Genomic DNA, 13,737 nt, shown 5'->3' on the forward strand with positions numbered 1-13,737 from the left:
TTCAGGACTCACAGCTTAAAAGTTACCCTGGCTGGGATGATGGCCAAGAGGACTGTCAAAACAGCTTAGCCAACCAGCCCATAGGGTAACCTTTTAGGTTTGTAGGTATTTACTAAGTTACTGATCTGTGAATTCTTCAGAAGCCTAGCCATTCACTCAAAGATATTTATGAGCCCCGTGTAGTTTCAACCCAAAGCCAGGCAGACATTTACACAACCCATGGTTTAGTACCTTGCCCCTTGCGGATTGGGGTAAACTTGTATTTTTTTCCACATCTATTCCTCCAGATTATGCTTGACTAGAATAAGAGATGCACTTTGCTTTATGAGGAGAGGAAGACTATTCCAGGGAAGTGATATTCTCTCAAATCTCTCTCCAGCATGTTTTAGTTAAGTTGCAGAGAGCTTAACATCTTGAATTTCTGCCACTACTGGACTTGCAGATATGTAGTAGGTTTTACAGGATGGGGACAGCAGAGGTTCTGTAAGACAGTCAGAGATCAGCCCTCAGCACTCTTGGGACAAGGTTTTGAGACTGTCGATATTTTTTGTGATTTAGGCCCTTTACTTTCTTGGTGAAAAAGCATTGCGTTTGGACAGGTACCTACCAAAGGGAGGCAGCACACTCAGTGATTGGCCTAATAAGAAGTGTAGAACACAGTGGAATGATCACCTTCCTGGAGCTAGACGCCATACCCTTACTAATAAGCTGCACAAGGGGGGGGGGGTGGAGGGACTTGCTTACACAGCAAGGGATACATGGTGATTGAAGGACAGCTCATTATCTGCATGGATTTACAGATCCCTAACTACTGGATCAATGTTCAAAGGTGTGCTAACCACTCTAGTGGAGTGGCAGAATAAAGCCTTGAACATGACCCAGGTTTGATTAATGCTCAGACTACTAGCAGAGTGGCAGGGAATGATGGGCAAGACTTTCCTCGATGGGAGAGGGCTCTATAATGCTCCCTATAGGGAGCTACGGTCACCAAAAAGAAGCTGTCCTTGGATACAGTAAAGTGTGGGAGTGAGAAAAGAGTGGGTAGGACATATACCCCCCCCCCCCAATGAAGCACAAATGACGGAGGTTTAGGGATGACATTAGGATCCATGACCAACCCCAGTAATACTGGAGTAGTGCCAGAGGGTAGGAAGACGGCTCGTAGAAGGCCAACATTTTCAAAGGTGTTAAGGTGACAGATGCAGGGGATGGCATGCTTACTGAAGGAAATTATACATTTTTAACTCCGTTTTAAGCCATGGAGTTCACACCAACCATTTGTCTGGGAAAAAGAACCTCCAAAAGGATCTTTAAGTGACTTCTGGCGAGTTTACAATGGATTCATCCACAATCATCCAACAAACCTGGTAAGCCATTAGCCCTTAGAGCTGCACTCAAATTAGTAAATCCCAAAGAGAGGCAGCCTAAAGACAAAACCCTAAGGTACACTGCAACTATACCTTTGTGAGGTCTACATATGTGGTGTGTGCATTGACATATATCTGATCTCTAGCACCACAGTGCAGAATCAGTTCACAAAGTGAGAAGTAACGTCAGTCCACCTGATGGGCACTCTGCAAAAACAGATCCAAAAATTATGTGTGAACTACTTCTACAGAACAGTAAAAGGCTGTTATAAATGGACCTCTTAACTTGCGAGTTCTCTTTCAAGACCTAACAGCTGCATTTCATGAAAGACTGATACCAAGATGATGATTATGACTGACCTTGCCAAGGCTTGACACTAATATGCCCTGAAGAATAGCAAATGCATTAAAAGTAAATTCACATATAGGTCACATGTTTACAATACAGTATACACAGTGAGAAAAGAGCCCTGAGCAACTTGAAGATGACTCCAAACTGTGCAACACATTCAATAAAAAAATACTGAATTTCTCCAATATAATCTACAAAAACCGTGCAATTAACACAGTAAAAACTGCATCCTTAATGCCAATAAACAAAGCATCATAAGACATGGCAAAAAAGAAAACTGCAAAACTGTCAAATCAGTAAAAGTCTACAATCAGAAAACAGTTTACACACTGACCAGTAAGCAAATAAATTCTGGGAAAAATGTTTCCCGTAGCCCACTTAATTCAAAATGATAAAGCTAGTCACACCACAAAGATCACTTAACCCCTTTTAAACAATGATTTAAACCAATTACTGAATACAGTAGAACAGAGTAATAGATCAGCCTTCAAAAAGTAGCCACCTAAAACAACTATAAAAATCAGAAAGCTGAAAAACCTGACCTAGCTGGAAAGATTTCAGGAGCTTACATTATATTCACTTTTAATCATTTACTTATAGGTTACCACTACCTGGTCTGTAAGGCTATTTCTAATCTGGATCTACTTGAAAATCTAGATCCCTGGGAGCCACCCACTAAGGGAGCCAACATCAAATTGGTGACACTTCCAAGGCTATACATTTTCTTCCCCTACAATAAAGCCAGACACTTCCTTTAGAAAGGATTTTGATGCACATACAGAGAGTAGGAAAAGTACAGTTGTGTACACTTACCATAAATGTAGATGTTGAGTGTATTCACTGCTGCAGTCATTACATTTGGGTTATCTGCTTGCAGTAGCCCTCAGTTGGCCTGATTAAGGTCTTGGGTCCTGCGTCGGTTGCTGTCTCTTCTTCTGTGATGTCAGGTCGTCAGGGGTATATAAAACGTACAGCTGACACTATTTACAGCAGTTTTTCTTGCCCCATATGTCAGGTGCACCCGAATGGGAAGCAAATAAATATATAAAAAATACAATATACCTCCAACAAAAAAGTAAATCCACCAAAACGTTTTTAAGCATAGTAAAGGAAAGTAGAGGTAAAGCCAAAAGAAGTCGGGGCTGGAGGGAGGGTAACCAGGACTGCAACAGTGAATACACTAACATCTACATTTATGGTAAGTGTACACAACTGTACTATGTTCTTAGTATTTCACTGTTGCAATCATTACATTTGGGTAGATTCCCAAAGCTAAGGTTGGGAGGAGGAATTTAAGTAGCAATAGGACCAGCTTATAAGGCTCTGCAAGACCTGCAGTGGCAAAGCCAGCTCTGGATTTAGAGAAAACTGGTAAATGACAATGCTTGGTGAAAGTATGTACAGAACTCCAGGTAGCAGCTTCTATGATGTCCCTGGTAGGGACACCTCTGAGAAAGGCTGTAGAGGTAGAGACAGCCCTGGTAGAGTGGGGTCTAAAGCCCTGTGGGATAGTTTTTCCATGGTGCTTACAGCAGAAATTAATGCAATGGCCTATCCATTTAGAAATGGTTTGCTTTGAAATAGCCTTCCCCTCTGTCCTTGCAACAAATGCCACCAGCAGTTCAGATTTCCTTTGAGGTTTAGTCCTGTCCAAGTAGAATCTAAGTTGTCTGTGCACATCTAAGGAGTGCAGTATCCATTCCCCTTTGTTCTGTAGATTAGAAAAGAAGGTTGGCAAATGAATGTACTGATAGCCACACTGGATACCACCTTGGGCATGGAGGGACTGGTTCTGAGGGACACCCTGCCTGCATGAAAGATGATGAAAGGCTCCACTGCCATAAAGGCCTGTAATTCAGATACCCTTCTTGCTGAAGTGATTGCTAAAAGGAATGCTGTTTTCCAAGAAAGAAATTTTAAATCTGCAGTAGCAGCTGGCTCGAAAAGAGGAAGAGTGAATTTCTCAAACACAAAGTTAAGGTCCCAAGCTGGAGCTCTCCTCTGTGGCCTTAAATTTTTGGCCCCTCTACGGAACTGCTCGAGCAGTGGGTGAGAGAAAAGGAGAGGTTCTGTGTTATAATGAGATGAAATGGCTGGGGTGTGAATTTTGGAGGAAAAGGACAAGCCAAGCCCTTGTGAAGCATCTCAGTTAAGTATTGTAAAATCTGAGGTAAATTGGGTGCTGCTATACTCATCCCTTCAGATTGGTTCCAGGGGCAGAACCTTTTCCATTTCACTGCATATGATTTTCTAGTACTAGGTCTCCTTGCCTCTAAAATGATATCCATCACTGGTTTACTGAGGGATGGTAAAGGAGAGATTAGGTAATTAGCCAGGCTGCTAGGTTCAGTGTTTGAAGCGGAGGGTGCAGAAACTGGTACTCCTGCTGAGACAACAACGAAGGTGTCTTGAGGCAGGTGCCATGGGGCCAACCATGACACTGCACAAGAGGGGGTACATACCAGTGTTGGCATGGCCAGCCTGGTGCAATCAAAATCGTCCTTGGCTTGTCCTGTTTGATCTTTGGTAGTACTTTGGAAGGCAGAGGAGGAAAGGCATAAACTGATTGGATGCTTTGTCCTTCAGCTGGAAAAAAACTCTTTCCAAGCTTGTTTGTGGGGAATCCTTGTGCAAAATTTGTCCAATTGATAGTTCTAGGGAGGAAGCAAACAGGTCTATATCTGGCCTCCCCCAAATTTGCTTGTCAACATTTTGAAAATCCTTGGTTCCAGTTTCCACTCGTGTGGGTCCATGAGGTTCCACAAAGCCATGGCTAGTCTGCAGAGGGGGTAAGAATGTGTACCCCCTTGCTTATTTACGTACCACATAACAGTTGTGTTTGTCCGTCTTTACCATTAGTTGTCCTGGAAGAATGTGACCCTTGAAGGCTGTCAGAGCATTCTGTATAGTTAACATTTCTTTTTGGTTGATTATGCAGGGTGCATTCGACTTGGGTTCCATTTGCCCTGAATGCACTTCCCTGCCAGGTGAGCCCCCCATGCATAGTCTGATGTGTCTGTTAGGGTTTGGGTGGCAGGGGGTAGCATGAATGGTAGTCCCTTGTTTTGGTTTCAAGCCTCTGGCCACCAAAGGAACTCTAGGCGTAGGCAAGGTATGATAGGAATCATTGCTTCTAGATCCTGAGAATGTTGACACCATAGGCTTTTTAGATACCATTGCAGTTTCCTCATATGCAGTCTTGCATATGGAATTTGAAGAATGCAGGCAGCCATGAACCCCAAGGCTTGCAGTATTTGCCTTGCAAACAGCACGGTTTTCGTGGCAACTTGAAGTAGGCTGTCAAATGAATCTTGTTTCTCTGGCGTGAGGAAAGCCATCTGGGAAGTTGTATTCAAGCTTGCTCCCAGGAATATAATTCGTTGACAGGGTACCAGGTGTGATTTCTTTTCATTTATGGTGTACCCAGACAAATCAGCACTCTTTTTGTACAAAGGCCAGATGATTCAAAAGTATGTCCTGGCTTTCTGCCTGAATAAGACGATCATCCAGGTATGGGTATATTTGAATATTTCTTTGCCTGCAAAATGCAATGTCTGGGGCAAGGCACTTTGTGAATACCCTGGGCTCAGTAGATAAGCCAAAGGGTAGTGCAGAGAACTGATAGTGCGTGTAGCCTGCTTTGAAGCGCAGGTATCTTCTGCTGGACTCCCTGATAGGGATGTGCAGGTATGCTTCTTTTAAGTCTAATGTTGCCAACCAAGCATCCTTGCCTAGCATAGGAAGCAACTGGTGAATAGTCAGCATCTTGAATTTTGGAATCACCAAAAAGGTGTTTAGAGTAGAAAGGTCCAGGATAGGATGCCATGAATGGTCTTTTCTGGGTACCAGGGAATGTCTCCAATAGAAATCTTGTCCCTTTTCCTCTGCTGGTACCAACTTACCAGCCCCCATGTTTGAGAGAGAAAGTTACTTGCTTTTGGGCCTCTGCCCACTGATTTTGGGGGTAGATCTGGCCACCCACTTGATGTTGGTAACATACGGAAGTGAAATCTGTATCCTTGGGACACTATATTTAAGACCCATTTGTCCTGGGTAATGAGTCCCCAAGTATTTGGCCTGCAGGCAAATCTTTCCGCCTAAAGGAGCATTCAGTTGAGAAGTGCTTGGAAGTTTTAAAAGCAAGTCATTGAGACAGTTTTCCATGGGGGGGGGGGGGTCTTACTACTCCCAGATTTGGATACGTAAGCCCCCCACTGTTTAGTCTTGTGCGTACCCTGTGACTGAAACCTGGGTTTCTGCTGTGTCTGGGTTTGGATTGAGAAGACCTGGAAGGGGCCAAAAAGGATCAATTCTTAGAGGGCCAATGCCTACTAAACCTTGGAGGCTGAACTTGTAAAAAAATATTTCAGTTTGCATAGATTTAGCTTTATCTTCCATCTTTTTAAGAACTTTCTCAGCTTTGTTGCCAAACAGGCGGCCCTGATTTAAGGGAGCATCCAACAGTTTAGCTTTAACATGATCAGGCAAAAATTGCTCCTTAAGCCAAGCATGCCTTCTGAGTACAGACCCAGTGACAGCAGCCCTGCAAGAGGCTTCTAAAGAATCAAATCCACATTGCAAAGTATGCCTTCCAACATGTTCAGCAGAATGCATTAAATCCTGTAATTCTTTATTTTCAGCACAGTCAGGAATCAACATTATTTTCTGTTTAAGCAATCCAATAACATGCTGTTGATACTTTAACATATGAAACTGAGAGTTTAAGGCTGTAATGGCCAAGGTTGCAAAAGTGTAAACCTTCTTACCCCATCTATCCAATGCCCTGGAGTCTCTATCAGAAGGGGCAGGATTTTTAGCAGTATTACCCTTAATGCCCTTGGGTCCCTGTGAAATAGTCTCTGGATCCGCAATAGGATTTTTATGAAGGAACTTGTGCAAATCAGGGACCCTGTAATATCTATCAGGTTTTCTGGGAGGCAAAGAATCAGGGGCCAAACTAGATTCTGAAAAGGCATCAAAAATGTACAGGAGGTATAGCTAAAGGCCTACGCTGAGGTAGGAATAAGAAATCCCCAAGCCTCTTTTTTGAATCAGAAAAATCCTGGATTTCCCAGTGAAAATGCTCCCTTAAAGTGTGCAAGGTTTCACCAAAAGAAAAATCCTCTAGAGGGGAAGCAGAGGGAATAGAGTCCTCTGCATCAGAATCCTCATAAGTAAATAAGGGCAAATCCAGATCAGAAGAATCAGAATCCTGGTCAGAGGATTCATAAACAAATTCAGTCATAGTTCTCTTAGGTGGGGGGATTGGCTTCCCCCCAATTAGAGTTACAAGATCTTCAACCATTCTTATTTGTTTTTTAGGCATAGAGGCCTGTGCATACGGCATGGGCATCTGTTTCTTAGGCATGGTTCGAGGTTTAGGCCTTAAAGGGGGAGGTGGTTTAATATGCAAGTCCGTAGGCCTGAATACACCATCAGAAGCGGGTGCCTGCACAGCGGCTCCAGACCCATCCAAGGTAGAGACATCCGCAGGTTCCACAGTTGAAGCATCTTGCGGCATACCTGACTCCGAATGGGTCTCAGTAAAGGCCTGCAAATCAGAAGTAGCGGGTATCAGGGGCTGTGAAAGCGCCTCACTGAGTACCGGCGAACTGGCGACTGGCTTAGGAGAAGCGCTGTCGGCAGCTTTGGACCTAGGCAGCCTGTCTTTATCTTTGCTTTTTTTTGGAACACCGGTACTCGGATGGCTAACAGACGACATTTCAGGATAATTTAACAGAGAACCAAAATATTTGGAGGCAAAAATATATGGACAACGGATAGTACGTTAAGGCACAAAACAGACAAGGTACGTCATGGTCGGGGCCTAGGCATGGAATACAGTACGAATGAAAATCTTTGTGAGGTATTTGCTTTCCACAAGAAATGCAATTAACTTTTACTGACATCAGTAAGGAGCAAGAAAAAGTTTCCCCAATAGGATACTTAGCTTTAGTTTAAGAGTTCGGTACTGAAACTTGGAAACAAAAATTTCAGGAGCCATTTGACCAGCACTTGCGAACTACTGCTGCTTCAGGCACCACACGGAAAGAAAGACTGATGTAATGGCGTCAGCTGCATGTATTATACCCATGACGACCTGACGTCACTGAAGAGATAGCAACCGACGCAGGACCCAAGACTTTGTTAAATCAGGCCGACTGAAGGCTACTGCAAGCAGATAACCCAAATGTAATGACTGCAACAGTGAAACACGAAGAACATCTCTGGGTTCGCAGCAATCAGACTTCCACGAAACTAGTACAGTGCAAGTTTGGCCGTTTAACCTATGAACCTACTAAACCAGGAAAACGATCAGAGTAAGCATAACCTTATACAGGTGCCTATAAAATAGTAAGCTGTGCTCCATTTTAATTATCTTTTCATATCTTTCCAATTTTTAAACAAGAGTTAAACTTAGTGTAATTTTCTATGAACACGGTAATGCAAGTAAACTTTCTAATAAATTTCCCACACTTGTGCAATTCCTTTCATAAGACACGAACATCTGCAATAAATTTTTACTAACATGGTATTTCATTTATGTCTTGCATTTTGAATATATACTTCAAAAAAATTAGATTGTAATCTTCTGACAAAAATCACCAAACTTTAAAAATGAAAATTTTTAAAAGGGCATTTTGAATACAAATAAGTGATACAATCATGGTGCTTAAGTTATGTGCAACTTCAGTTTTATATAAATACACCAAGAAAAATGCATAGGGAGAAACCAATTAATTTCTAGAAAGTAAAGCACATATGAAAATAAAGCTTTTCCTTAATTCATTATTACAACTATGAAAACAGTGCTAACAAGACTGGTCATAGGCCTTTGCATACAGATGCAAAATGGGTACGCGCTCATGTCTTAGACAAAGCACTAAGATGGGGAAAAAACACTGCTACAGACCTCTCTTAAACTCTTCAACCATAACCATTCGTGTAGAAATGGAGACATTATACGTAGAGTTCTGTTGTGGATACGCTGGCGTGATAATCGGCATCAGATGGTACCTGTCACTTGGATTTACCTAAATGAACAGAAGAGAAACAGATTATGTGCCTTATAAATTCCATACCTTCAAAGGCATCTTGGCTAGTGGCTTGTGTGAAAAGTACAGTTGTGTGCACTTACCATAAATGTAGATGTTAGAGTGTATTCACTGTTCCAGTCAATACTTGTGGCTTATCCCTACTGTGGTAGCCCTCGGCCGGGCAGAATAAAAGAGTCAATGTTTTTCTGCATGCTGACGTCAGGTCATCAGTGCTACAGAGGAAGGCAGCCAATGTCATTACATCAGTTTTTCTTCCCTAACCAGTCAGAGGCCCAAGTAAATACGGTAGAGTGGTCCTGGTGGCTAAAAGCCACCTTTAGAAACTTGTCGCCCTAAAGAAAGAAGACAAGGGAGAAGGAGGGTGGAAAACCAGGACTGCAACAGTGAGTACACTCCAATATCTACATTTTACGGTAAGTGTACACAACTGTTCTATGTTCTTCATGTGTCACTGTTGCAGTCATCACCTGGGGGAGGATTCCCAAAGCTGAGGAGAGGGGCGGTAGGATTAGTAAGAGACTTAGTAATAGGTCAGCATTCCCTGCAGAATTGCAGGGGCAAACCCTCCCCTAGCATTTGAAGGAGGAGGTAGTTAGGTGGTAATGCTAAGTAAAGGTATGGAAAGAAGTCCAGGTGTCAGCCTTAAGGATGCCCCTGGTGGGAACTTCACTGAGGAATGCTGTGGAAGAGGAGGCTGCCATAGTGGAATGGGTTCTAATAGACTTTGGGGGGTCCCATGCAAACTGTAAAATGGATACAGTGCAATATCCATTTGGAAATGGTTTGTTTGGAAATGGGCTTCCCCTCTGCCCCTGGGGCAAAGCTAAGTGGTTGGCCTGTATTCCTGAAGGGCTTAGTATGGTCCACATAGTATCTGAGCTGTTTGTGCACATCTAGTGAGTGCAGAATTCTTTCCTCCTTGTTTTGAGGGTTAGGAAAGAAGGTTGGTAGATGTATGGCCTGGTTCAGAGTTACATTAGATACCACCTTGGGCATTAAGGAAGGATTAAGCCCTCAGAGACCCTGTCTCATGGAAGATGATGAAGGGCTCAATGGCCATTCAGTGCCTGAAGTTGTGAAACCCTTCTGGCTGGGGTGATAGCTAGGAGAAAGGCAGTCTTCCAGGAGATGTATCTTAGTGCTGCTGAAGCAGCAGGTTCAAAGGGTGGTAAGGTTGGTCTTCCTCAAAACATAATTCAGGTCTCAGGCTGAGGAAGGTGGCCTTCTAGGAGAGGTCTGATATTAGAAGTCCCCTCTGATGCACTGTTGATCAAAGGGTGGGAGAACAGGGGCTGTTCTGCATCAAAATGAGCTGAAATGGCTGAGGTGTGGATTTTAACAGACGAGAAGGAGAGGCCACTATTAAGTAGCTCCGCTAGATAGACCTGGATAAGAGGGATGGAAGGTTGTGCGGTATTTCCCCCTCTGGACTGGCTCCAGGAGCAGAATCTTTTCCATCTTCCTGCGCAAGATTTTCTGGTGCTAGGCATTCTGGCCTCTGCGATAATGTCTAGGACCTGTTTGCTTAACAGGGGTCCCCTGATTGTCTTTAGAATATTAGCCATGCTGACATTTTGACACTCTGCAAGTCTGAGTACAGCATCTCCCCCCAAAGTTAAGAGGTCTGAAATCAGGGGAAGCTGTCTGGGAGGCTGTAAGGTCAGGCTGCCCAGTAAGGGGTACCAATGTTGTCTGGGCCGATCTGGAGCAATAAGGATGGCCTTTGATCTCTCCTCCCTTAATTTGATCAGTTCCTTGGGGGATAAGAGGCAGATGAGGGAATGCGTACACAAAGTGTTCCAGGGAAAGGTAAGACATCCACCTTCCACGCTAGGTGGTGATACTCCCAAGTACAGAATTTTTTCAGCTGATGAGTGGGATGTGAAGCAAAGAGATCCACCTCCAGAGTTCCCCACGCCTGGATGATTTATAAAAAGATTTTTCTGTGGAGCTGCCATTCGTGGGTGTCCCGTAAGTTTCTGCTTAAGTGGTCTGCAGGGTGCTGTTAATCCCTGGTAGGTACTGGGCTACTAGGTGTAGTCCCAAGGCAGAGGCTGCCAGCCAGAGGTTCATGGCTAGCCTGCACAGAGGATAAGATTGGGTCCCTCACCATTTGTTGATGTACCACATTACTGTGGTGGTGTCTGTCTGATAAGGAGAACACCTGGCTTAAGATGGGAGTCTGAAGGATGTCAAAGCCTTTTGTACTTCTATTTCCTTCTGGTTGAAGTATAACAGAAGGTGCTGGGCATCCCAAAGACCTTGGGTGCACCTGCCTTCTAGGTGAACGCCCCACGCTATCTCTGAGGAGTCTGTGGTTATCGTTTGCACGGTTGGCTGGAGGTTGAAGGGAAAAAGTGCAGTTGTGTATACTTACCATAAATGTAGATGTTCAAGTGTGTTCACTGTTGCAGTCATCACATTTGGGTTATCTGCTTGCAGTAGCCCTCAGTCGGCCTGATTATCAAAGTCTTAGGTCCTGCATCGGTTGCTGTCTCATCTTCTGTGACGTCAGGTAGTCAGGGGTATAAAGCATGCAGCCGACGCCATTACACTAGTTTTTCTTGCCCCAGATGTCAGGTGCCCCCATAATGGGAAGCAATTAAATACATGTATATACCAAATAAAGTCCGGGGGCTGGAGGGAGGGTAACCAGGACTGAAACCGTGAATACACTCTAACAGCTACATTTATGGTAGGCGTACACAACTGTACTATGTTCATGTTTCACTGTTGCAGTCATCACATTTGGGTAGATTCCCAAAGCTAAGGATGGGAGGAGGAATTTAGTTAGCATTAGGACCAGCTATAAGGCCCTGCAAGACTGCAGTGGCAAAGCCAGCTCTGAATTTAGAGAAAATTGGCAAATGGCAATGCTTGGTGAAATTATGTACAGAACTCCAGGTAGCAGCTTCTAGGATGTCTCTGGCAGGATCACCTCTGAAAAAGGCTGTAGAGGTAGATGCAGCCCTGGTTGAATGGGGTCTAATCCCGTGTGGGATAGGTTTTCCATGGTGCTTATATCAGAAATGAATGCAATGCCCTATCCATTTAGAAATGGTTTGCTATGAAATAGCCTTCCCCTCTCCCCCTGCAGCAAATGCCACCAGCAGTTAAGATTTCCTTTGAGGTTTAGTCCTGTCCAAGTAAAATCTAAGTTGTCTGTGCGCATCTAAGGAGTGCAGTATCCGTTCCTGCTTTGTTCTGTGGATTAGAAAAGAAGGTTGGTAAATGAAAGGATTGCTTAAGAGCCACACTGGATACCACCTTGGGCATGGAGGGATTGGTCCTGAGGGACACCCTGTCCGCATGAAAGATGATGAAAGGCTCCACTGCCATAATGGCCTGTAATTCAGATACCCTTCTTGCTGAGTGATTGCTAAAAGGAAAGCGGTTTTCCAAGAAAGGAATTTTAACGCTGCACTTGAGTTTTTCCAATACATAGTTAAGGTCCCAGGCTGGAGTTGGGGCTCTCCTGGGTGTTCTTAAGTTTTTGGCCCCTCTGAGAAACTGCTAGAGCAGTGGGTGGGAAAAGGGGGTTGGTTTTGTGGTGTAATGAGCTGAAATGGCTGAGGTGTGAATTTTGGAGGAGGAAAAGGAAAGGCCCTTGTGAAGCACCTCAATTAAGTATTGAAGAAAATGAGGTCAACTGGGTGCTGCTGGGCCATCCCTTGAGTTTGGTTCCTGGCACAGAATCTTCCATTTTTTCAGCATAAGATTTTCTAGTACTAGGTCTCCTTGCCTCCAAAATGACATCCAACACTTGTTTACTGAGGGATGGTAACAGAGAGATTAGGTAATTAGCCAGGCTGCCAGGTTCAGGATTTGAAGATGGGGGTGCAAAATCTGTCTATCCTGCTGTGACCGCAGGGTAGGGGTCTGAGGCAGGTGCCATGGGGCCAACATTGACACTGCGCAAGAGGTGGTACACCAGTGTTGGCGTGGCCAGTTTGGTGCAATCAGTATCATCCTTGGTTTGTCCTATTTGACCTTTGATAGTACTTTGGAGAGGAGAGGCAGAGGAGGAAAGGCATAAATTGATTCCAGCTGAAGGACACAGCATCCACTTTCCAAGCTTGTTTGTGGGGCGTGCTTGTGCAGAATTTGTCCAACTGGTAGTTCTGGGGGGAAGCAAACAGGCCTATATCTGGGCTCCCCCATTTATCAACATGTTGAAAGTCTTTGGTACCAGTTTCAACTCGTGTGGGTCCATGAGATTTCTGCTTAGTTCGTCTGCCAGTGTATTTAGCTTTCCTGGCAGGAATGGAGTCTGTAGATGCACTTGGCAGCTCAAGGCTGTGTTCCACAAAGCCATGGCTAGTCTGCAGAGGGGGTAAGAATGGGTACCCCACTGCTTGTTTATGTACCACAGTGTTGTCAGTCTTTACCATTAACTGTCCTGGAAGAATGTGGTCCTTGAAGGCTGTCAGAGCATTCTGTACAGCTAACATTCTTTTTGATTGATATGCAGGTGCATTTGACTTGGGTTCCATTTTCCCTGAATGCACTTCTGCCAGGTGAGCTCCCCCATGCATAGTCTGATGAGTATATTAAGGTTTGGATGGCAGTGGGTAGAGTGAATGGTAGTCCCTTGTTTTGGTGGCAGGCCTCAATCTACCAAAGAATTCTAACTGTAGGCAAGGTATGCTAGGAATCACTGCTTCTAGATCCTGAGAATGTTGACACCATAGGCCTTTTAGATACCATTCTAGTTTCCTCATACAGTCTTGCATATGGAATTAATAAAATGCAGGAGGCCATGAACCCCAAGGCTTACACAGTATTTGCCTTGCAGATAGCAGGGTTTTTGTGGCCACTAGTTTGAAGTAAGTTGTCAAATGAATTTGTTTCTCTGGCGTGAGGAAAGCCATCTGGGAAGTTGTGTTCAAGCTTGCTCCCAGGAATATAATTTGTTGACAGGGTACCAGATGTGATTTCTTTTCATTTATGGTGTCCCCCA

The 13,737-nt window shown here is 44.1% G+C and overlaps 1 protein-coding gene across 1 annotated transcript in view; it reads right to left on the reverse strand.

The window, feature by feature from the left end:
- PAPOLA (poly(A) polymerase alpha) overlaps positions 1-13,737 on the reverse strand; it is a 1,404,594-nt gene that overhangs the window by 894,058 nt on the left and 496,799 nt on the right. Inside the window, exon 9 of the mRNA XM_044073612.1 lies at positions 8,633-8,753. Coding sequence (XP_043929547.1) covers positions 8,633-8,753 — 121 coding nt within the window. The remainder of the gene's footprint in view (positions 1-8,632; positions 8,754-13,737) is intronic.

This window comes from Protopterus annectens, chromosome 6.part0 (assembly GCF_019279795.1).
Source record: "Protopterus annectens isolate FY-2018-M chromosome 6.part0, PAN1.0, whole genome shotgun sequence".
Classification (NCBI taxonomy): Eukaryota; Metazoa; Chordata; order Ceratodontiformes; family Protopteridae; genus Protopterus; species Protopterus annectens.